Source organism: Elaeis guineensis, chromosome 1 (assembly GCF_000442705.2).
Source record: "Elaeis guineensis isolate ETL-2024a chromosome 1, EG11, whole genome shotgun sequence".
Classification (NCBI taxonomy): domain Eukaryota; kingdom Viridiplantae; phylum Streptophyta; class Magnoliopsida; order Arecales; family Arecaceae; genus Elaeis; species Elaeis guineensis.
This window is the reverse complement of record NC_025993.2, coordinates 139,964,522-139,988,515: the sequence shown is the minus strand read 5'-3', so window position 1 is coordinate 139,988,515 and position 23,994 is coordinate 139,964,522. Positions and strand designations below refer to the sequence as shown.

At 43.2% G+C, this 23,994-nt stretch overlaps 1 protein-coding gene across 2 annotated transcripts in view; it reads left to right on the top strand.

Moving 5' to 3' along the window:
* LOC105060372 (ATP-dependent DNA helicase At3g02060, chloroplastic) overlaps window positions 1–22,503 on the top strand; it is a 31,558-nt gene extending 9,055 nt beyond the window's left edge. Inside the window, exons 9-15 of one of the 2 annotated variants that reach the window (XM_010944040.4) lie at window positions 594–680; window positions 912–1,085; window positions 2,390–2,434; window positions 2,555–2,725; window positions 2,811–2,996; window positions 21,641–22,069; window positions 22,147–22,377. In XM_010944040.4, coding sequence (XP_010942342.1) covers window positions 594–680; window positions 912–1,085; window positions 2,390–2,434; window positions 2,555–2,725; window positions 2,811–2,996; window positions 21,641–21,742 — 765 coding nt within the window. In that variant the 3' untranslated portion in view covers window positions 21,743–22,069; window positions 22,147–22,377. Of the gene's footprint in view, window positions 1–593; window positions 681–911; window positions 1,086–2,389; window positions 2,435–2,554; window positions 2,726–2,810; window positions 2,997–21,640; window positions 22,070–22,146 lie in introns of both variants that reach the window. The other variant, XM_073262241.1, reaches the window with a different exon arrangement.
* The last annotated feature ends 1,491 nt before the right edge of the window (window positions 22,504–23,994 follow it).

Genomic DNA, 23,994 nt, shown 5'->3' with positions numbered 1-23,994 from the left:
ATGATAACAAGTGTGATTGTGAAAATTCAGTTTTCATTATTAGCAAATGGAATGCTGGTTAATAAATTACAAGTATCTATCTAAAGGAGATGAAAGCAGATCAGGATCAATTACCATGGCGGCATACCAGAGTGCCATCACAGTGATCCCTATCCATAACAACTCAGTTTGTGATGTACTGGAGGTCCAGGCATATCCCAGTTTGAAACTGACAGGAACCATCTAAGGATTTGATGGTACTTCGTTTAAAAGGTAGACTAGTATGGGCCTACATCAAGAAATTCAATATTTCCATCAAGCCTTTTGTTATTGACTAAGAGATGGATTCTTCTCTTATAATCCAGAGCAAGGGGCAAGTACTTTTAGATGAAATGCTTTAATCATCCTTCTAACTAAACATTATGGATAATTGTCACTACAGTTGACAATTAAACTACAAGAATCCATGCACACAAATCGTCAATAACTGAAACAAGGGTTGGCATTAGACAAGGGTCATATCACTACTGCTTATTATGTTTTATATTGTTTGTAATTTTTAATCTTTCTGTTAGGGTATTGATACCATCCGTGTTGTAATGTTTATTGAACAGTTGCGAGGGAGGGTTGGGCGAGCAGACAAGGAAGCATATGCATATTTGTTCTACCCTGACAAATCATTGCTCTCTGATCAAGCATTGGTGAGTCCTCTGCAATATCATCTTGTGTAACACATTTTTTATGCCACCGTAAATTTAGATTACAACTTCATTCTCACTGTACAAATAATTGGTGCTGTTGGTGCTTCATGATCTCTAGAACATCATAAGAGCTTTTTAATGCTTAGTTTTTCCAGCTTGGAATCAGTTCCTTTGAGCACCGAAAATAGATTATCACCACTTGGATTATTATGCTGCTCTTCTTGACTTCAGGAGAGACTTGCTGCTATCGAAGAGTATCGGGATCTGGGCCAAGGCTTTCATCTTGCAGAGAGAGACATGGGGATAAGAGGATTTGGGAATATTTTTGGTGAGCAACAGACTGGTGATATTGGAAATGTTGGTATTGATCTATTTTTTGAGATGCTCTTTGAAAGCTTGTCTGAGGTAATTTCTTGTTTGCTAGATTCTACCTTTAATTTGACTAGTGAAAATATTGAATTCACTTGAGATCCTACATGTGATCGTTATTTTTCTAATTTTTATAAAGTATAAACTTGTTTATGTATGTTCTACTTATTTCTGCAAGGAGCTTAATAGTGTTTGGTTGTTTGAGATATTTGCTTCCAAAATGCTTATGGTTGGACCTACATTTTTCCAAAAGAAGCATTTTTCAAATTTCATATTCAAAGTAATCAGTGGATTTTATTAATGTATATGCCTTAAACCTTATCCAACAAATCTTGTTCTATGTGTACGGGGTTGGCATTGATCAAGTTGTCATCACCAAAGTTTGAAAATATGTTACATTCATCTCCCAACCCTCCAGCAACCTCCCTTTATAGGTTAATGCCAAATTGGTGTTCAATGTAACTTTAGGAATTGACAAAGGCATACTATGAAAGAACCAATTTTCTGGAGGATGCCACCTTGAAAGAACTATTCTTACCACTTTTCCTCAGATCATCTGTCGTAAGGTTTGTTGAACTGTGCCAAACCGGACCATTCGAGGCGTACTAAATCATACCAGTTGGTTATTGCCACAATTCATTCCATTGATTTGAAATATGTTCAAGCTCCTACGAAAGGAAAAGAAGAAGAAGAGAGGAAAAGTGGCAGGGAGGGAGGTAGAGGGAGTAGGAGAATGAGGGTTTTCGAGCCATCACTCTCTTCCCCCCCTCCCTCTCCCTCTCCCTCTCACCCTCCCTTCCTTCGTCTTCCACTCCCTCCCTCTCCCTTTTCCTCCCTCTTCTTCTCCCTCTCCCCTTCCCTTTCCAGCTCTCCATGTGTTGATAATGCCCCGGAACAGCATAGTAGGGACCCATACCGTGCGAGCTGGTCATTGGCTGGTACCTCCCCTCCTATACTAGTTCGGCAAACCTTGACCTATCTTATGAGACTAAGTTGCTGATATGTTCTGCATGGATTCATTGTTTCAACATGTGGCCGATTTGATATGTTTTTAATAGGACTACTTTCGGCTTTTCTCTGTAGCATGATTCTGCATCCATGTCATCTGTGTCCAAGTCATGTGCTATAAATTTGATATAATGGAAAAAATAAGAAACCAAACCTTTTCAATCACCAATATTTGTTAAGACTAATAGAATTTGGAGAAGTGCTTTGGTCAAATCAGCATGCGCAATAAAAGTGCTTCAGTAATAAGCAGGATTGCTGATGCACAACACACGCAACATTCTAGTCCTTACAATTCTGCAACATCTGAAGTTGCTTCTTTTTCCCTTTTTCAGGTGGAAGAACACCGCCTTGTCTCGGTTCCTTATAGTAATGTTCAGGTGCTAATAGCATCTAAGAGAGATCTTTTCTCCAAAACCATGTGCATTTTTATTAAAACTATTCAACCTAAACTATTTATTTTGTCCTAAAATTAACCTTTTATTTCCCCATTTTTACAGCTGGATATAAATGTAACACCACACCTCTCCTCTGAGTACATAAACTATCTTGATAATCCTATTGAATTAATCAGTGAAGCAGAAAAAGCCGCAGAAAAGGACATGTGGAGTTTAATGCAATTTACTGAACATTTACGCCGCCATTATGGAAAAGAACCTCATTCCATGGAGGTAGGGAAATGAGAATTGACTATATAGTGCTCCATGTGAGAAGATCTTTGTTGACATTAAATGCCTTTTGGTCTTTTTGGTGCAGTTATTATTGAAAAGGCTCTATGTCAGGCGAATGGCTGCAGATCTAGGTATTACAAAGATATATGCATCTGGCAAGACAGTTCATATGGCCACAAACATGACAAAGAAGGTGTTCAAGATAATGACTGAGTCAATGGCATCTGATGTACATTGCAATTGTTTAGTGTTTGGTGGAAATGAAATTAAGGTGTGTATGCAGTTTTGTTATCATGTGGTGCCTTCCGCTATATGCATGATCGCAGATGCATGCATTTGCATAGTGAAAATTGCGACATGCCTTTGTTCAAATTTTTTTCTTGCACAAAATGAGGTTTAGGGTTATTGCACCTTAATGATAAGTAGGACTCTGCATTTTTGCAAGATTACTTCACAGGAAGTTATTTTTATTAGATTATATTTCATAAATATCATTGTTCTTTTGCATCAAAATCCATGATAACAAACATGACCATGTTATGGTGTCTTTTGATCATCATTTCTGACCTTGGCCTCATTGTTTAGTTTTTCTTTAATAAGTTTGTTCGTGATAGATTGTTTTTAGTAGTGCCATATTTTTTGCAACATCCTCTGTATGTATTTTTGTTTGAGCATTAAATCATGTTCTTTTTCCTTATTTAACAGTGTAATATCTACAAGCAATATGTGCCATTCACAAGAGTGATGGAGAATTTAACTTTGGTTAGCAACCATATACCAAATAGAAGCTTGAATTGTAACTTGAAATGAAAAGCAAAAAAGTATATATAAGGGATCACTCGTTTGTAATTGGTTAAGTAGGCAATATGGTCAACTGCTCATGCATACCATGATGCCGCTTTCAACTAAGTCATACCACCTGCATGTGGTAAGTTGGCTGAAACGTGGAAACATTGAACAGGGCAGGACCCATGCAGTGTTCATGTTACTAGGATAATGTTTCTTCATGCTCTGGAGTTATTCTTTTCTGTACAAATCCAGACTTCTCGTCCAACAAAATTTTAATCCTCAAGACACTACAAGTTTAAATGTGAGAGAGAGCATATCTTACATTAGCTGCCATCCAACAGTAAATCGTACTTCTAATTCAACAGGCTTCCAACACAAACACAAGGAAAGTTGGCTAAAACATGGAAACAATGAACAAGCCCCAAAGGAAGTGTGTAGATGTACATGTTACTAGGATCATGTCTGTTCACAATTTGTATTTTCCCTCCATGCCAAATCCAATCCCCCGGGGGTAGTAAAAATTTACATTGCCATGGCACCCTTGCACAAGAGAAATGGTAAGGGAGAACATATCATACATGAGTTGTCACATGATACTAGAATGAATTATTCTCTAAAATTAAAAAGTTCCAAACACAAGTAAAACTTGCTTTCTTATTATTGTTTCCTCGACCATCTCATATAAGAGGGAAATGGTTGGATATTTATCATTTACAGGATTCTATAATTTGGAAAGAGTTGTATTGTTGCAAAGCTCTGACCATGCCGCATTGGGAGATTGGTCGAGTGCCCTAGTGGGTATAGGCTACCCTTCGCGGCTCGATGGACTTCCAAAGAAAGTCCTCATGCTGGAGTGTGTTATGCCTAAGTCAGTTGGCGTTCAAGGAATAGTTGGAGGAAAGAGGTGAGTAGGAGCAGAGTATTAGCTCTGGAGTCGTGCCTTACTTGAGAGTCCCCTTGTTATCTTTTTTATATAGAGATGAGCTATAGGCTACTGCGTTGGAATCTAGTAGGCCATTAATGCCTATGAGGTCATGATCCATGGGTCATTGGGATTCGCCTAATAATCTACAATCAGGACTGTTAGTCATGGATGTCAGCCATAGGTCATGTTTGCAGATTGGATTTGTTAGTTGTGGACGTCAGTCATAGGTTGTGCCCACATTCTGAAGATTGTTGGAAGATTTCTGAAATTATCTGCGTGATTGAATAAACTGATGACTTGAGGTCGAGGTAGAACTGGGATCCTACCTTGGGTGCACTTTCACTTGTGGGCCGTTGAACGTCATTTCTTGTTGTCGGTTGTGTCCCAACCTCAGGGTCGATAACCAACCGAGCTGAAGATCGGATTGAATCGTAGTGCTGCCTTATCATGTATGCCCAAGTCTCTCTTTGATATCCGAGGTGGTTTCACTCAGCTAGGTCATCCATGGATGCTCGGCTACAATCCAAGAAGAGGTTGGGTTTAGTAGCGGGTTATCTCCATAATAGTTGTCCCCCACTCTCGAGTCTAAAGTGGCTTTACTGCTTTGAACGAAGGGAGTAGTTGGTCATTGATTATTGATATGACCTCTTCGGGGCATTTATTCTGCATTGTACGGTGGGTGGAATCTTAAGAATCCTAGACTCGCAGGAACTTGCCACATGTCAAGCGTTGGTTGGCCTTGCGTTGTGCTTCGCAGATCATCCAATGGCAAATTATTTTGAGGGTTGTGTGGCGAAGGGTCGTATGGTCAGGGGGGGCTTGAGGTGTGTGGCCTTTAATGCGGGCATTTCTTGAAAATGGCATTCTACCAGATGAGATAACTGGAGCACCTTTCTCGAAAAGTGCAGTCTTTGAGGCCATTTGGGTAATGACACTAGGCATGCAACTAGGGCGGTGGCAGGGTGCACCCTTGTCCGCTTCCCTATAAATGGAGGGGCCTTGCTATCTGAGGTTAAGCTTGCCCCATCTATCTTCCATGGTGTCAATATTGCATCCTTTCATCGAGTGTCCGAGGGTTGTCGGTGTTCACTTTTCTATGGAAGGGTTTTCTCCCACCTTTTGGTCGGCTGCAGTATATCCAGAGGGATGCACCTATGGGCATTCCAGCTTGGCATGGGAACTATTGGAAAATGTCGCCGCTCCGATTGTGCAACCGTGACGGTGTCGGCCCAAAGAGACTGATGATGCTTCAATCAACCAAGCTAGGGTGGGGGTTGATTTTCTATTGTTGAAGTTCTATCTCCTTGGTGTTGGCTTGGTCGAGGGTGCTGCAGCTTGTGCCAGCCATTGGTCCAGTCGAGTAAGCAACTATTTGGGGGGCCTCTTCAGCATTGTGCTCCACAGAAAGATCTTAAACCTTTCTAGAGGGCAGTCCTTTGTCTCTCGAACTGACTTCATCGGGTTTTTCGGAGTATCCGGGAGATGGATGAGTTCCTAAGGAGGAAGTTGTTATGCTATCTTCAATATCCTTCCGAGCAGATTATCGACCACCATGGGAAGCTTTTTCTGAATGTATGTTGTTGAGGGCTTGTTAGGCAGAGTCCGACTCCACGCCTAAGGACGTCGATCAAGCTCGTATTTTGCGTTTTCTTTCCTGTTGTAATAGGTTTGTTCAATGGAGCTGATTTGTAATAAACTCTTTCTGAATGAAATTAACATGAACCTTTCTGAATGAGATGGTTTTTTTCAATGTTTCTTCTATTGAATGATCTTGGTCCTAGGGATTGGCCCTTTGGTCCATCTGCATGGTCGTCAGCTCGATAAATCGATCGAACCATTAACGAAGTATGGATTCTTGATTCCGATCTAGGTCTGAAACCACTACACCTGAAGTCGTAGTACCTGAGGTCAGTTCTCAATCAGTTCCTTGCATTGGATTGTCTTCGTTAAGTTGGTGACGTCATCCTTTTGACAATTACCTATGTTCAGGAATGAACCGACAAGGTTTCGCTCGAGGTGGCTTTGTAATGGCATTGCCACAAGCTGCTGTCATTGTTCTCAGCCCTTGCCCGACTAGATCGAGGGCGAGCAGTGCCAGTTGGCCGGATCCCAAGGACTCCCTGACATTTCATCGAGATGGAGAATTGAGGATCCTTCTCGATATGCAATCGAGGTCGAAAATTCGTGACATCATCTTGACCGCTGGTTGCCCCCCCTGCATTTCTAATCTCGAGATGAAAGAAGAGTTGTCTTTTTAGCCACCCAGCATTCCTTGTTGTCTTGGAAAGGACCACTCGGGTGTTCCATTATTTTGTGAGTCGTGTGACCATAATGATGAGGTAGTAGAATGAAGCATTGTGTCACCTTGATTTCAGCTGATCTGGCGATTTGTGAAATCATTCTCGAATCAGCTGCAACTTGCACATGTCAAAATGCGGTTAGTGGCAGACTGTTCCCATAGATCTTGCCTTATGTGGTGTCATCACAGGCCAGATGTGATGAAGGGTTAGAAGATCCATTAGCATAGATTGCGAAATGTGTCAGCATCTATGGTAAAGAGGGAGGCTAGGCTTGGGTTTTAATTGCAACTATATAAATAGTATATATATAGTCATGTTCTTTCTTGGTTACTCTATGAGAGCTTGACTACCATAATTGAGAGAAAGTCTTTTATTCCGTCTTTCCTTCCTGTTTTGCCGATCCTGACTTTTGTCATTTTTCCAATCATTTTTTGGTTGTCCTTGTAACTTCCAGAGGTCATTTCTTTTCCCTTTATATTTTCATTTTTGCACTTTCCTTTCATCCTTCCATTGTCCTGCCTTTCTTCTTGTTTTTCTGCCTCTTTTCTTTTCTTTCTAATATTGAGTTTCGAGGACAGATCTATAGGTGGGAGCCACCTAAGGGATGAAGGCTCCCAGCCTTCCCACTGTCAGAGGGTGTCCGAGGACTTTCATTAGTCATCTACTGAGGTGGGCTCCTTATCTCGTCCCGGACAATCCTCAGTTCGGAGATCGAAAAGTCCGATCTTTGAGCACTCCTCGGGCCGAGGAGTGAGGGGTCCATCTTGATTGAGTCTGACTTTATACAATATCGGGATTTGTATCATATCTTGGGTCGGTACCAATTGTCAGCTTTGGGTCTAGGAGGATGGGTGACCCTTGTCTGAGGGGGTCGCATTGCCGTCTATGAAGAGTTTCTTTGGTCCAAACTCTGCTTCTCCCTTCACTTATTCCTTTGCAATATATTTGACCTTTATCGGATCGTCCCCGCAATCCTACTCCAAAGTCTATTCGGGTCTTTTGTTCTTTGTTGTCCTCTGCGACATCCTTCATATTCGTTCGATCTCTTTCGGGCTCTCTTTATCCTCAAGAAATATTCTCGAAAAAGGGGCTGGTGGTGTTTCGGCCCTCGACCCCATCGCCAGTTCATTACTGTCTCCTTTCTTCCATCCACGAGTGGAAGAATAGATTTTTCTGTCTCAGCCGACCACTCATGGGGCTTCAACTCTATTTGGCTGAGTCCAGTCGGACGTCAAATAGGAACGATGTGGTTCTTAACGAGGACCAAGAATATTTGCGACTTCTGATCGGTGCCAAGGTACCTCCCTAGCATCAGCTGCTGACCAAACATAATCTGTAGGATGCCGGATTGAATTCGGTCAGTTCTTTTGGTATAGTCTTAGTTCTTCTCTATCTTTCTCGCAGTATCCATTCTTATTTGACTAACTTTTTTGCTTGATTTTGCAGTTATGAGGCCTTCTGTTGAGATGATCTGGCATGCTGCAAAGAGGTCGGAATCCTCCCGACGAGATCCTTCTTGGGGACTTTGAGCTCGAAGAAGTAGAGGGGTGGGGCTGATAGCTCCCGATGCAGAGGGTGGCCCCTGCACCGACTAGAGTCGCCTCGCCCCCATTGATGCCAAGGTCGCAGGCTTCAAGGTTAGCCTTGGTCGAGGCCAAGGATGATCTCAGTCATTGCCGGTGTAGCTCTATCAGCGCTTGCTCCACTAGTGCCTTTAGGATCGAGATCATCTTGGGCTCTTGCTTCACTTGTTCGATGTTCGACCATGCTAGAATCCTCTACTGCTCTTGCTGGTTCATTGTTGGGCCTAGCCTGAGGAAGGTGCCACAGCCACCCTCAGAGCCCACCACCACCCTCTTTCGAACACATCCAAAGAGGGTTTTGTCACCTTGGGGATGAGGGTTCGGGCGAGTGATTCTGCCCTTTGCAACCCTCAACTTGTGCAAGATCTGATGAAAATAACTTTGCTGCTAGCAAACTGGGGGGAGAGGAGGGCTCATCCTGTGGATGAGATTATGTCCTTTTCCTACACATCACTCCTTGTGGCAAGCTTGCTTCACCTTCCACCTCTTTTTGTTGATGCTCCGATCTCTTAATTTAGCCACTTTTTTCTGCTCTTTTTGCAGCTAATACATTATATTACTATCATGCATGAAGGACTGATGGCCTTCAGCTGGCTCAGCCATTCTCTGGAAGAAAAGGCCCAAACTGTCAAGGCTTGGGCTGAAGTCGCCAAGGAGCTCCTCAGGGTGGCCGAGGAGCGAGAAGCCAAGAGTTGAGGAGAAGGCTCAAAAGGATGCCGAGCTCATCGCTATCTAGGAGAAGGTAGTTGAGCTTGAGGCTCAACTAGCAAAGGAGAAAAAGGCTATCATAGAGCTCGATCTTTATGAGCCAGCCCTCGTGGCTTTGGAGGAGAAGAAGAAAGCCACTGAGGAGGCTGCCAAGGTCACCGAGGAGAAGGCCATAGCTGCCAAGGCTGCCTCCCAAAATGCTGCTGCTGCGGCCATCTTTGATTTCAAAGGTTCCTAGGAATTTGTCGAGGAGGTCGCTGAAGGATTAATGGAAGCTTATCGGCTCAGCTTTGACGATTGCAAAGCTTAAGTTGTCCTGCTATTTTTGGACCTTAAGTTGAGCAAGCTTGGGGCCATTGATGAAGTCGAGGAAGGTCTTGAGACCTCTTTGGAGCAGCTAGCGATAGAGCTTAAGCCTGAGTCTAACACAGACTCCGAGCCTTCCGTTGAGATTTGATGTCTCGAGATTCGATCTACATTGAGCTCACAGAGAGGTTCAGGACGACGAACGAAGTTCAACGAGCCCAAGAACAGTCCAAACGGAGTCCAGACGGCAAAGATACGCACGAAAGAAGCTCGAAGCAGGTGGCACGACACACGAGGCGACGGAGGCCGGTGGCGGCGTAGTAGGGCCCGACGGACGTGCATGAGCGAGTAGACACGCACGGCCCAGCGTGAGGGTTGGTCCAATGCACGTCCGGGCTCCCAGGCCCAGCACGGTCCATTGTGGACCACAGGGTGTTGGGCAGTCCATGGATGTCGTGTGGACTGATCACACGGTCCACGCACGGTCCACGGACATTTTTGCCTGATCTAACGGCTCTGGAGCGAGCCGTTCACGATCGAACGGCTGAGGATGACTCTAGACGTGATTAGGCTTGATCTGAGGCTATAGTGCGCGATTGGACGGCTCTGGTGTGAGCCGATCACGATTGGACGGCCATGGATTGTTCTAGGATTGATTGGGACTCAGTATTTTGGGTGTAATAGTATTTTTGAGATTCTGGAGCCTGTATAGTTCGATTGACGAGTCGTTTGTTGCGTCGGATAGCTGGTGACGTCCTGGAGGTACAGAAAGGTTCAAGAGAGATTTTAGAGAGCTTTTGTTAGAATTTTAGGGCTTCTTGTTAAGAGACTCTTGCACAAGGGTTGAGTGGTGAGTTCCTCTTGTATTGGTTATGTTTTATTTCTCATAGTGAAGCTTGCATGCCCCATGAAGGTAGGCTTGAGACCGATCCACGTATTTATATTGTATTTCTTGTTTTATTTCTTTTTTTCTGCTACACCGTGTGGTACCAGATCTTGCACAACAATTGGTATCAGAGCAAGGTGGTACCAGAGCATAGGTTGCGGTGGTGGTAATCGAGATAGAAGATGAAGAAGACAAGCACAATCAAAATGGAGATCAACATGTTTGATGGAAAGAGCAATTTTTTCTTATGGCAGGCGAGGATGAAGGATGTGCTCATCCAGTAAGAGTTGATCGATACTTTCTTATGCGAGAAGCTGACTATCATGGAGGTGCGGATTGGAGATGGCTCCAAATGCAGGCGGTGAGTACGATTTGCTTGTACTTAGTGGATGAGGTGGTGATCCATATGCTTGGCGAGACTTCCCTGATGATGCTATTGTCGAAACTCAAGTTGTAAATAGCGAAGTCTCTGACCAACATTCTCTTCCTCTGGAGGCAGTTCTACCAGCTGCGGATGACTGAGGGATAGAGTGTGCAAGAGTATCTCAGCCACTTCTGAAATCCTCACCGACCTCAGCATTGGCGAGAAAGTTGAGGAGAAGACCAGGGCGCTGTTCTTGCTAGCGTCGTTTCTCCCTTCGAATGAGTCTTTGGTGACTGCTTTCTAGTAGAGAAGAGCACTATCGAGATGGACGAGATCACCACGGCGATTCTCCAGAATAAGGTTCTCAGGGGGGAAATTTAGCTTCGAGCTCAAGCGGCGGCAGCTTAGCTTTGGTGATTTCTGGAGGAGCAGGAGATAGCAAACAGAGCGACAGGAGATCGCGACAAGGGTGGTCCAAGTCCAGAATGAAAAATTTAAGCAAGATCAGATGTTATCGATGTGACAAGTTGGGGCATCTAGTCAGAGATTTTTCTCAACTCAGGAATCGAACGAGGGCTACTACAGCGACAGTCAGTAGCGAGTCAGAGGATGATGTTCTGAAAATATCTGACGAAGTATCTATTTCTTTCCAGTAGTGAATTTTAGATTTTGCATGCACCTATCATGTATGTTGTAGAGAGGAGCAGTTTGACTCTCTAGAGAGCAGTGATGGCACTGCTTATCTATTGGATGGATTGAACTGTGCGATCAGAGGCATCGGGACGGTTAGTTGGAGGACATGATGGTATAGTGAGGAGATTGGGGGAGATCCGATACATATTTGATTTCAGATGGAATCTTATCTCATTGAGCAGACTGGATTCGAGAGGCTACAGGACGGTAGCTGGTGGAGGAATCCTGAAGGTGTTGTGCAGCGATAGGATTATTCTGGAGGAAAAGAAAAGAATGAGAGGACATTACTACCTGATGGAGAGCCAAGTGCGAGGTGGAGCTTTAGGAGCCAGGAGCCCAGAGTGAGGTGGAGCTCCAGATGGTGGATCGAACACTAGACGGGAGACTCGGGAGGATGAGAGGCGACGTCATAGAGTGAAGTTTCTATTGTCGCAGAAGATTTTTCGAGTAGATCTTTGATCAGAGTGGACACAATCTATGACGGAGGTGGGATCGAGCGGCCTGACTCGCTTCCATATTTGCCCATCCATGAGACAGCAGGCATGTCCCAGGACATGAGGATGAGACGGATCATAGACCAGAGATTTTTGGAGGCCGAATATCGAGTCGAGATGGAGATTGTTGAGATTTGATACCTCAAGATTCGATCCATATTGAGCTCACAGCAAGGTCCAGGATGATGAATGGAGTCCAACGAGTCCAAGAATAGTCCAAACGGAGTCCAGACGGTGAAGATACATGCGAAAAAAGCTCGAAGTAGGTGGCACGACGCACGAGGCGGCAGAGGCCGGTGGTGGTGCAGTCAGGTCCAATGGACATGCGCACGTGTAGGCAGGCCTAGCATGGGCGCGCATGTGGGCTGGCCCAGCGCACGTGCAGGTGCCCAAGCCTAGCGCCCTGTGCGGTCCATCATGGACCACAGGGTGCTGGGCGGTCCATGGATGCCGTGTGGACCGATCACGCGGTCCACACAGTCCACCGGCATTTTTGCACGATCCGATGGCTCTGGAGTGAGCCATTCGTGATCGGACGGTTGAGGATGACTTCGGGGCGTGATCTGAGGCTATAGTGCACGATCGGACGGCCCTGGTGCGAGCCAGTCATGATCAGATGGCCACGGATTGTTCTAGGGTTGATTGAGACTCAGTATTCCTAGTGAATACTGTTTTTGAGATTCTGAAGTCTATATAGCTCCGATTGACGAGTCATTTGTTGCGTCGGATAGCTGGTGACGTCTTGGAGGTGCAGAAAGGCTTCAAGAGAGGTTTCAGAGAGCTTTTGTCAGGGTTTTGGGGCTTCTTGTTGAGAGACTTTTGTATAAGGGTTGAGTAAGTTTTTCTTGTATTGGTTGTATTTATTCTCTCATAGTGAAGCTTGCACGCTCCATGGAGGTAGGCTTGAGGCCGATCCACATATTTGTATTGTGTTTCTTGTTTTATTTTTTCTTTCTTTCGCTGCAGCATGTGGTACTGAATTCTGCACAATAATTGGTATCAAAGCAGGTGATATTCCAACACCTTCGACCACTCCTTACACTGAAAAAGATTTTTAATGATGCTTTTTGCTAATAAAAAAGTCTATCTTTTGGTCGAATTGTCCTCCCCTCGCTTTTTATTTCATGCAGCTGACCTTTTGTCCCTTTTGCAAGTGCCCGATAGACTTCGATCAGTTCAAAGCTTCTATGGAAGAAAAGGTCCAAGAGGTTGATGCTTGGGCGAGGGCTGTCGAGAAGGAGGCAGCCAAAGAGATAAAGAAAGTTGTCGAAGAAGTGAAGGAGGCTACTAAAAAGATAGCTCAGCTTGAGATCGAGATTCTAGCCATCGTCGAAAGTCGGATCTTCCTCAGATACTTGGTTGAGATGGAAAAATCAGTAGCAAGGGGGCTTCGGAAACATTTCGCTGATACAGTTGAAGTGAACAAGTTGGCGATGAGGGAGCACCGTGAGACCTTCAAGGAGATGATTAAGGCAGAAAGGTCGATGGCAAAGGAGCTCCTGGAAAAGATCAGACTGGTTGAACAACATGCCACCATAGAGAGAGTCATGCCCTAGGTTGAAGCCATAGAAACTTCCATATGGGCCTACGCCTCGATTTTGAGGAATGCAAATCTATGGTCTGACGGTTTTGTTCGGCTAACATCAATCTGTTGTTTCCTCGGATGTTAGTGGGGATAGGCGATCCCTAATGTAGTCTCCTTCAGGAGTTGAGGATGCTCCCATTGTTGCACTTATTTTTTTTCTTTTTTTGCTCGGGACTCCCCTGAGTTTGTAAAAAAGATAATCTCCTTTTAGTAATGAAAGCTTTATTTGCATTTCCACTTGTAGTCTATTAAGACCATGTGATCGAGTTGAATTATTCCCAAGTCGTGTGGTCGGCTATTCTTTGAGTGGCCTTTGTAGTTGCGAAAACTAATAGTCAAGTAGGTGTCAAAGTTGATTCATAAAAAATTGAAGTATCGAGTTCGGGCTCACAGACTTTTCGCAATCGGATTTAGCTAATTCCTTTGGTCGGGTGTCAACCATCTCTTATTTCTAACATTGTGGTTTTTTCTATAATGTTTTGGTCGGATGTCAGCCATCCGCTACTTCAATATTGAGGTTGGATATCAGCCGACCATTATTTCTCTTATCGTGGTCAGGTGTCAGTCGACCGCTACATCATATACTTAAGTCAAGCATCAGTCGACCAATATATTAATGTTGTGGTGGGTATCAGTCGGCCAACTTGATCGATTTTCTATCGAACATCTTGCCATAGCTCACCGACCAAACCATGGTTGTTCAAATGGATAACCTTTCCCATAGTCAACTTTTATTGAACAAAAACTATATGTAAATTAAGTGTTTCATTATATAATCATTGAAAGTAAAACTTACTGGTAATATATCTGAAGAATTTCGGTATTTCAAATGTGGGGGATTGGAGAGCCATCAAGATTTTCAAGCTTGTACGCTTTTGGTCTGAATACCTCCTTGACTCTATAAGAGCCCTCCCAATTTGAGAACAACTTTTCTTGCTCCATCGGTTTAGAGACTTCAGCTCGTCTTAAGATGAGATTTCCTTAGCGAAAAGCCTTAGACTTAAACCGAGCGTTGTAATAACGAGCCATCTATTGTTGGTATGCTGCCATTTTCAATCAAGCTCATTTCGAGATTTCTTTAATTAGGTCGAGGTCGACATGTTGTCGATTTAAGTTACTTGATTCGTCGTAGTGCTCCACTCTTATAGAGGGAATATCGATTTCTACGGAAATCACTATTTTGGTTCCAAATGGTTGGTTGAATAGGTCTTCGCAGTCGGGATCCAGGATGTCATCTAGTGGGCCCATAAGATGTGCACAACTCCATCCAGAGTCCTTTGGCCTAATTCAGCCTCACCTTTAAATCTCGCAGAATAGTCCTATTCATTACCTCGGCTTCTCCATTCGACTGTGGATGCCCCATCAAGATAAGTTTGTGGGTAATGTGGAGTTCTTCACAAAATTTCTTGCACTTTGGGTTGTCTAATTGTTGCCTGTTATCCATGATAATAATTCGTCGCAATCCAAATAAGCAAATGACCGACTTCAAAAGACATCTTTGACCTTCTCAATGATCTGAGCGGTGGCTCCGTCTCAACCCATTTAGTAAAGTAGTCAGTTCCCACGATGAGGAATTTTTGTTGTTCGGTTGCTTGTGGGAATGGATCAAGAATATCCATTCCCCATTATGAGAAAGGCCAAGGTGCCGTGATTGGGGTTAACTGGCTCGTAGGTTGCCTTTGGATATCGGCATACCTTTGACATTGATCACACTTCCGAACTAGGTCCATTGCATCCTGCTGCATTGTCGGCCAACAGTGGCATTATTGCAGCACTTTGTAGGCCAGCGATCTATCTCCAAGTGGTTCTCGCAAATGCCCTCATGTATCTCTCGGAGAGCATATATAGTTGGCTTCTGAGGGCCGAAGACATTTGAGTAGAGATAGAGAGAATAATTTTTTGTACAGTTCCCTCCAAGAGCACATATAAGATGACATTCATCTCAGCTGCGTGCCTCCAAAAGGTTGTCGGGGAGAACTCCATCCATTAAGTAGTCAATGATGAGATCTATCCAGCTCGGTTCCTGCTCTACTGATAGTACTTTGTATTGTCGATGCTCGATTTCTCCACGTGCTTTACGTACACCTTGAGCCCATTATATCCCGATGTGGCAAGACGGGATAGGCGTCTGTTCAAACATTCTCCAACCTCAGAATATAAATAATTTCAAAGTAATTAAAGGTTGATTTCAAAATTGGTAACTAAGGTATGTTGAACCGGTACCGTTGCCGTATCGGCTGGCCAACGGTATGATTCGATAAGGTTTCATACCGTACCGAACCGAGACCCGAATCGACAGAAGAAAAAGAGAGAAAGAGAGAGAAATAGAGAGAGGAGAAGAAAGAAAAAGAGGAGGAAAAGGAGCCGACAGGGCCGTCGGACGGCCTTTGATTGGCCGTCGTGGCCGTCGGAGGTGCAGTCCACCCGCGCGCAGCCGCGAGCGTGAAACAGGGGCATCGCCCCTGTTTCGTGATTTTTTTAAAAAACATAGTTTTAAGTGAAGCCGACAAATAGTTTGCCAGCTTCATGATTTTTATTTTTTTTAAAAAATTTCTTGAGTCGGCACCCCAATTGTCGACTTCATGAGTTTAAAAAAAAAAAAAGAAAAACCAAAACAGACGATCGTCTGTTTCGAAAAAGAAGGGGGCTCCGCCGCTCGACCGTCCTTAGGCCGTCGGCATCGGCTCGCCGGCCATGAGGCCTCACGATGGAGGCGCCATCCGTCCGGTAGGTCCCTCCCCTCGAGTGCTCTCTCTCTCTTTCTCACTCTCTTGAAAGCCCAATCGGGCGATGAAGAGCTCAGAAGCCCTCCAACGGCCGCAGCCGGCCACCGCCGGCCTCCGACGGCTCTCACCTCCCTCTCCTCTCTCTCTCTCACTTTTTCTCTTTTTTTCTTTCATACCGCTGGTGTATCGAATTTACCAGCCGAATCGTGTCGGTTCCCACCAGTCCGGTACGATACGGGATGTACCGACGGTTCGGCACGATATGGCAAACTTTGCTAGTAACTTTTGGAGATATCTTGACATAGTAGAGTCTCAAACTGCATACTCGCCTCGGACTTATCTGGCCACTAGTGAGTCGGTGAAGGTTTTTAATTTTTTTTATCCTAAGTTCTTTGGTCACTCTTAAACTGATCAGTAGGGCTTCATATTTGGTTTGATTATTGGAAGCATTGAAGGTGAACTGGAAGGCGACTCGGTCATCATTCCTTTTGAATTGGTCAAGATAAGCCCAGCTCCGCTCCCTTGGGAGTTTGACGCACCGTCGACATATAGAATCCATGCAGCTTGGGGATTTGCTTGTCAATCTGAAGCCGTTCTATCGTCGAGGATGGTGTATTGGACAATGAAGTCAGCCAAGATCTAAGCTTTCATTGATGATCGGGGGTGATAAGAAATGTCAAACTTACTAAGTTTGATTGCGCACTTCGCTATCCTTCTTGAGGTGTCAGGTTGCTACACCAAGCCTCTCAGTGGCTGGTTGATTAGGACCATAACCGAGTGTGCTTGGAAATAGGGCTTTAGTCATTGTATGGAGGTAACGAGCGTGTAGATCATCTTTTTGCCTGAGAGTACCTTATCTTGGCATTGTGCAAAACTTGGCTTGCATAGTAAATTGGCTTTTGCACTCTCTTTTCATCTTCTCGGACCAAGACCGAGCTGACTACCGCTGTCAAGGCAGCAAGATAATAACGTCTCTCCCTTGTGAGGCTTTGATGGCAGTGGAGGTGCACCCGGTACCTCTTTAATTATTCAAAGGCTTCTCGGTATTCATCTGACCAAACAGTCTTTTATATGTCGAAGGATCTTGAAGAAAGAAAGGCATCTTTTTGTCAATTTTGAAATAAATTGGTTAAGGATCATGATGCATTCGGTCAGATGCTGAACTTCTTTCTTTGAAGCTAGGTGTTTCATATCAAGAATCACTTGTATCTTTTTTGGATTGGCCTTGATTCCTCATCTCGTAATCATAAAATTGAGAAACTTTTCTGAAGTAACGCCTAAGATGTACTTGCTCGAGTTTAATTTCATTCGGTGCCACCTCAACGCATTGAATGCCTCCTTCAAGTCGCTTATGTGTTGATCGACCTCGATGCTCTTCGCTAGCATATAGTTGACGTAAACTTTCATATTTTGATCGATCTGGTCCTTGAAAACTTTGTTGACAAGTCGCTAATAAGTGGCTCTAGCATTCTTGAGCCCAAACGGTATGACCTTGTAGCAATATAGATCCTTCTCAGTCATCAAAGCTGTTTTCTTTTCATCCTCGGGGGTCAATCGGATTTGTTTGTATCCAAAAAAGACGTCCATAAAGCTCAGCAATTTATGGCCTGATGTCGCATCCACTAGATGATCAATTCTAGATAAAGAAAAATGATCCTTAGAATATGTTTTATTTAAGTCGGTATAGTCGATATAGATTCTCTACTTTTCGTTAGTCTTTTTTGATCATGATGATGTTGGCCAACCACTCTAGGTAGTGCACTTTCTAAATAAAATCCGCAACCAATAGCTTACCTCTTTGTTGATTGTCTGTTGTCTTTCTAGAGTAAAGCCCCTCTTCTTCTATCAAATAGGTTTATGCATTAGGTCAACATTTAATTTGGACAATTACTTCAAGAGGATTCTCGACATGTCCGAAGTTGACCAGATTAAGATATATGCATTTCTACAGAAAATCTAGAAGTCAATTTTGGAATTTAGTGGTTAGCAACGATCCGACCTGTACGTTCTTTGTAGGATCCTTATCTTTAAGAGGGATCGAATTGTGTTGCTTAATGGGTTCGCCTCAGCTCTCCTAACCTCATGGATCCAACCCTTTGATCAGTAGGGTCTCTCGTGGCTTTTTCCTTTGATAGTCGCTATGAAGCATTGTCAGGAAAGCTATTGTCCCCCTCGCATTTCGTCCATCTCATTCATCATCGAAAAACAGACGAGAAGGTGGTAAGTTGACACAGCTGCTCGGAGCACATTCAATCTAGATCGGTCTGGTATTACATTATAGGCCAAAGGTGCGCGGATGATGAGGAAAGTCAATTGCACTATGGTTTTTGAGGTTTTTGGCCTACAGTCATTGGGAGAAAATTTTTTCTTTGAGTCGCCAAAAAACCCTATTAGTGGGGTGTTAATCTTTTTAGTTGATCTGTGGACAGGTTTATTTGGGAGAATGCATCGTAAAATAATACATCAACGGAACTTCTATCATCTACCGGAGTTCTTTTTACATCGTAATTAGCTATTGTTATAGAAACAACAACAATGTCGTCATGAGAAGTTTGAACTCCCAAACATCATCGTCAGTAAAGAAATAACATCACCACCCTGCTGCCTCTTTGGGGTGAGCTCCACTCTTTGCCTCCCCAAGGTCCATGCCTTCATAGATCATATGGATCATACCAGCCGTTGGTTGGTTGCTTGTTCCCTCATTGGCCTTTAGTCGAGCTGGTTGGTTGGTCGCCGTGTGAGCCACACAATCACGGATGAACTTCCCAAGATAGCCACGTTGTATCAGGGCCTCTATTTTGTCCTTCAATTGAATGCACTTTTCTGTGTCGTATCCGTGGTCGTGATGAAACCGACAATACTTGCGGTTGCGCATCTTTCAGTGTGGTCTTCATGAGTCAGGGCCTTCAGAGGTACTTTTGTCCCTCAATCTTTATGAGGATTTGTGCATGGGAGGCTGAAAGGGGAGTGTTCTTATGGAACTTGTAGGCCAGACTCCTTCGCTTAGACTTGGTCATCATCGGGGGGCTTCCTTCTCACACAAGCTCTGTCCAGTTCTTTCCAAGCTTGCTTCTTCTTAGGAAATCTTTTTCTTTCGGCTTGCCGATTAGTTGCATCTTCCTTAGCTCGAGCATACTTCAGTGCTTGGTGAGGACCTCAAAGTAGGCTTTGGGAAACTTTTTGTCTAGAGAGAAAGTGAGCCTGGACCTTCACAGTCTTTGCTTCATGGCCGACATGGCCATAGCTTTGTTCAAGTTGTGAAAAGTAGCGTTATTGAAGCATGCCACGTAATCCTTTAAGGACTCCTCTTCCCATTGTTGGATCGAAAAGAGGCTATCCAAATTCTATGGCTGCCTTCTATTGCTACCGAAGTGTGCCACAAATTGCTTCTCTAATTGTTTGAAAGAGTGAATGGTAGCTGGTTGAAGACCAGAATACTAGATGCGGACAGACTTCTTGAAAGTCATAAGAAAAGCGAGACAGAGAAGGGTGTCAGTCGTCCTTTGAGTCATCATGAGAGCTTTATAGCTTTTAAGATGGTCGAGTGGGTCCGAAGAGTTGTCATAGGCTTCCAACTGCGGCATGTTGAACCAAGATGGGATTTGTTCTTCCATAATTTTTTTGGACAATGGAGGATGGGTGTTGAATCTGAGGCTATCTGCCTGACTCCTATTGTCCTTCTGCAGCTCGGCAAGTCGTCGATCAAGCTCTTGATCATAGTCGTCCAATTGACGAAATTCACTATGGGGTTGGGAATATCTCGAGATCGAGTCTTCATCGGATGATTCGGATGGAGAATGACATCGCTTCTCCTACCTCAAGATTTGGTGGCGAGGGGGAATTTGTGGGGTTGGAGAATCTGGATGATGAGATTGTCGAGTAGGCTGGGATCGTTGGTTGTGTCGGGAAGGAGTAGCATGTGACCTAGCTTTTTAGGCTGTTGTTGCCTACTGCTTGTTGGAGACTTTGGAGGCGGTCGTAATAGTTTGCACTTGTTGTAGCAGGGTGGCAAACTACTGTTGGTCTGCTACCATGACGGGATGGGAAGAAGGTATGCTACCATGACGGGACGGGAAGAACTCGGCTCAACTTGTAGAGTTGGTCGTTCGTCCCTTCATGAAGAACGCCGACTGAAATTAGCCGAAGCATTCTACGCTCTTGTTCTTGCTATTTCTTTAGGGTTGATTTCTTCCTCTATTTGGTGCGCTAATCTGTTGCCACTAAGCTCTGACGGTGCCATGTCGGAAGATTGGTTGGACACCCTAGCAGGTGCAGGCTACGCTCGCGGCTCAATGGACCTGCAAGGAAAGTCCTCACATCGAAGTGTCTGATGGGGAATCCTCCGATGTCTAAGTCAGCCGGAGTTCAGCGAACAATTGAAGGATGAAAGAGGTGAGTAGGAGTGGAGTATTAGCTTTGGAGTCGAGCCCTACCCGAGGGTCCCCTTATTACCTCTTTTATACAAAGACAGAGCCATAGGTTGTTGTGCCGAAATCTGATAGGCTGTTAGTACTTACGAGGCTATGATCCGACAGACCATTGGGATTAGCCATTAACCCATAATCAGGGCTGTTAGTCATGGGCGTCAGTTGTAGGTTGTAACTATAGATCGGGTTCGTTAGTCATCGGTGTCAGTCGTAGGTCGTGCCCATGTTCTGAAGGTTGTTGGAAGATTCGTGAAATTGTCTGTGTGACGTGTGACTTCTGGTCGAGACAGAACCAGGATCCTACCTCGGGTGCATTGGTGCTCGTGCGGGCCGTTGAACATCGTTTCTTCTTATCCGCTGGGTCCCGACCTTGGGTTCGATGACCAACTGAGCTGAAGATCGGGCCGATATCATAGTGCTGCCTTGTCGTGGGTGCCTGGATCTCTCCCTCTCTCTCTCTCTGATATCCGGGGTGGTTTGGCCTGGCCAGGTTTTCAATGGATGCTTGGCTACGATTCGAGGAGGAGAGGTTGGGTTTGGTAGTGGGTTATCCCTGTAACAAATTGTTTGTACATTTCTTTATTATACCTTTTCTACTCCCTTGCATCATATTTTTTCGGACAGACAATATATCAGAAGGACTAACTTTTAAAATCTTTTTAGGTGTATACTGATGTATTTGAATGCTTGTTCTTAAAAATCTTATTGACTCATTACATTCTCCCCAATTTAGATACATGGGAAGCATGTTGTGTCCAACTCATAAATATTGCCAGCAAGCTCAGAGATGTAAAAATATTCTACAAACTTATCATGCACAGAAAACAGTGTCAAATTCCTACTCTAATATCTACATCTCCTCGCTTCATTACCATTCTCTATGTGATAACTTCGGCTGATATTTAATATCCAGAAATGGCACTTTATGCGATAATGGTCCATGATCTGGGTCTATTTTTTAAGACCAAATGGTTTTGTAGCTTGGTTCTAGGATATTAGTATTCTAAGTGCAGAATTATGCTATTTATACACAAATCCGTGCTTTGCACAGTTAAATAAAATTGAGCATTCAAAATTCTGCAAAATATATTGGTGGTTTAATATATTTTATTTTTGTCCCAATTTGCAGGCTGAACTTCTTTTGGAGCTACCGAAAGAGCAACTCCTCAATTGGATTTTTCAGTGCTTGGCAGAGCTCTATGCTGCATTGCCCGCTCTTGTCAAGTACTAGTTCTCCATGGAGCAATTTTAGCCAACTCTTTCTGGCTTCTGCTGAGATTGCATTGTAGTGGTATTGTGCAAAATGAACAGGCACCTTGACTTCTCCATCGTGATACATGCTGAGGAAGCCTGCAATATGTTACTTCCCTGATGTCAAGTTTTCGTCTTTTGACATTTGACGTGCTCGTGGTTAATGCGGAGCTCCATTTCATGGACCAAGGATGGATTATTCTATTCTACCTTACAGCCATGAGGCCCATAACTAACGCTATTACAGATTTTTCTTTTTGCGGCAAGGAGTCTGATGGTGAATTCTGACCCTGATATGCAAACACTGGTAGGTAAAGCTATTCTTTAAAATCTTTAATAACGATATTTGCTTGATTCCTACTGATGTATTGTTCAAACTGGCAGGATTTGCCTGAACAGAATGATGGGACAGCATAAACCCTATTTGTCATTTCGGAATGTTTTCCATGAGGCAGCTTGGCTAACACCACACATTCACAAGAAGTTTCATGCCAGTTGGTTACTAACCTGACACAGGATTTATTACAATTAAAATATACAACCTAATTAGATGTCATTGATTTTCCACTGTGAAGGTTTATATTTTTTATAAAAATGCTATCAAAATTTCAGGAATCCCCTTGGGGTTTTATGGTCTATGAGTTGCATTCCTGCTCAGGGCCATGACTGGTTGTTGCAAGAACTAGCATAGCAATATTCTCCTGTCAATTTGTTTAATATGAATTGGTGTATGGATGAAAAGTGTTGTGCTGGAGGAACGAAACATGTATCACCAAGGAATTCTCTAGAGATTTTACATTTTGACTGATCTATGGGGATGTTTGGTTCGTAACCAAAATGGAATGGGAATGAGAATTGGAATGTTTTAGAATCGGAATCGGAATGGCCAAATCTTCTGAAGCATTTGGTTCGTGATCGGAATAGAAATCGGAATCGAAATTGAAATAAAAATTTGAATCTATAAAGGAGAATAGGGATTGAGTTCTATATAGATTGAGTCATTTTTATTTCACCCTGGAATTGGAATGGGATTTCTTTCAACCAAACGATTGGAATGGGAGTCATCTATTCTAATTTCGATTTCAGACTTCCACTCTCTCCAACCTAACACCTCTTATGTTTCTATTTGTTAATGTCATTATATCAATAGATTTGCATGGTCACTGCTTAAAAACAAGTGGATCATAGCTTGTGGGTTTCTAGTTATTGATTTATTTTTTTCATATAGTTTTTTCTTGGGTAAAGATCAGGTTTTTTATTTAAAGACATTTCTAAAGCAAGGATCATATCAAATAGATACCTATAACCATTGTCATTGCCATTCGAGCTTGCCTGAATTATTTGCTAATCCTTGCTAACCTCTGAATTGCTGTAAACTGTCGTTTTAGACTGGGGAACATGGATTATATCCTTTCCTCACCGGCGCACGCTCAAATGCTCATTGCAATAGCCATATAACGTCATTTTGTCTTCCATCAAGCGGAAAATGTTTTTTTTTTCCCCTTTGCATCCTTTATTTCTTTCTTTCCCTGATGGTAGTTTGTCCAAAAAGGAATTTAAAAAAAAGATTCTGCATAAGAGTTGCAAAAGTGTCTGACCTCTAAGAAAGAGGTTGCGCAATAGTAAGGTTGAAGCTGGAATGAGATAGAATATTGTTAGTGGCTAATGGGTGCAAGAATAAGTTGAAGACCGGCATTCTCTTCCTGGTTCTAATCTCTGATACATAGCTGAGCTTTTTTGTTTGTGATATGGGTGTATGTTTGGTCATTATTAAAATTCATTGCTTAATGTAGAACAAATATTAATAACACATATATTACGATGCTTGTAGTCATTAAGGTTTATTGCTTAATGTTTAATAAAATTTTTGACTTTTGAAATCTTCTATTTATTATAATTTGTTATAATATCATATTACATTTTAAGAACGGTCAAAAAAAAGATGTAAAAATTGTGCCTCATGTATTGTATGTAGCTGGTATTATTGATGTTGTTAATGATGTGAGTTTATGCTCGATTATTATTAAAGTTGTTTGCTTAACATACAAGAAAAATGTGACTATTGAAATCTTTTATTTATTATAATTTATTATATGATTATATTGTGTTTTAAAAATAGTTGGAAAAGAAGAAAAAGTTGCATTATAAAAGTTTTTCATTCACCATGTAGGTACCAATTTTACTGACACCAATATGATGATGGAAATTTCTTCTCGGTTATTATTAAAGTTC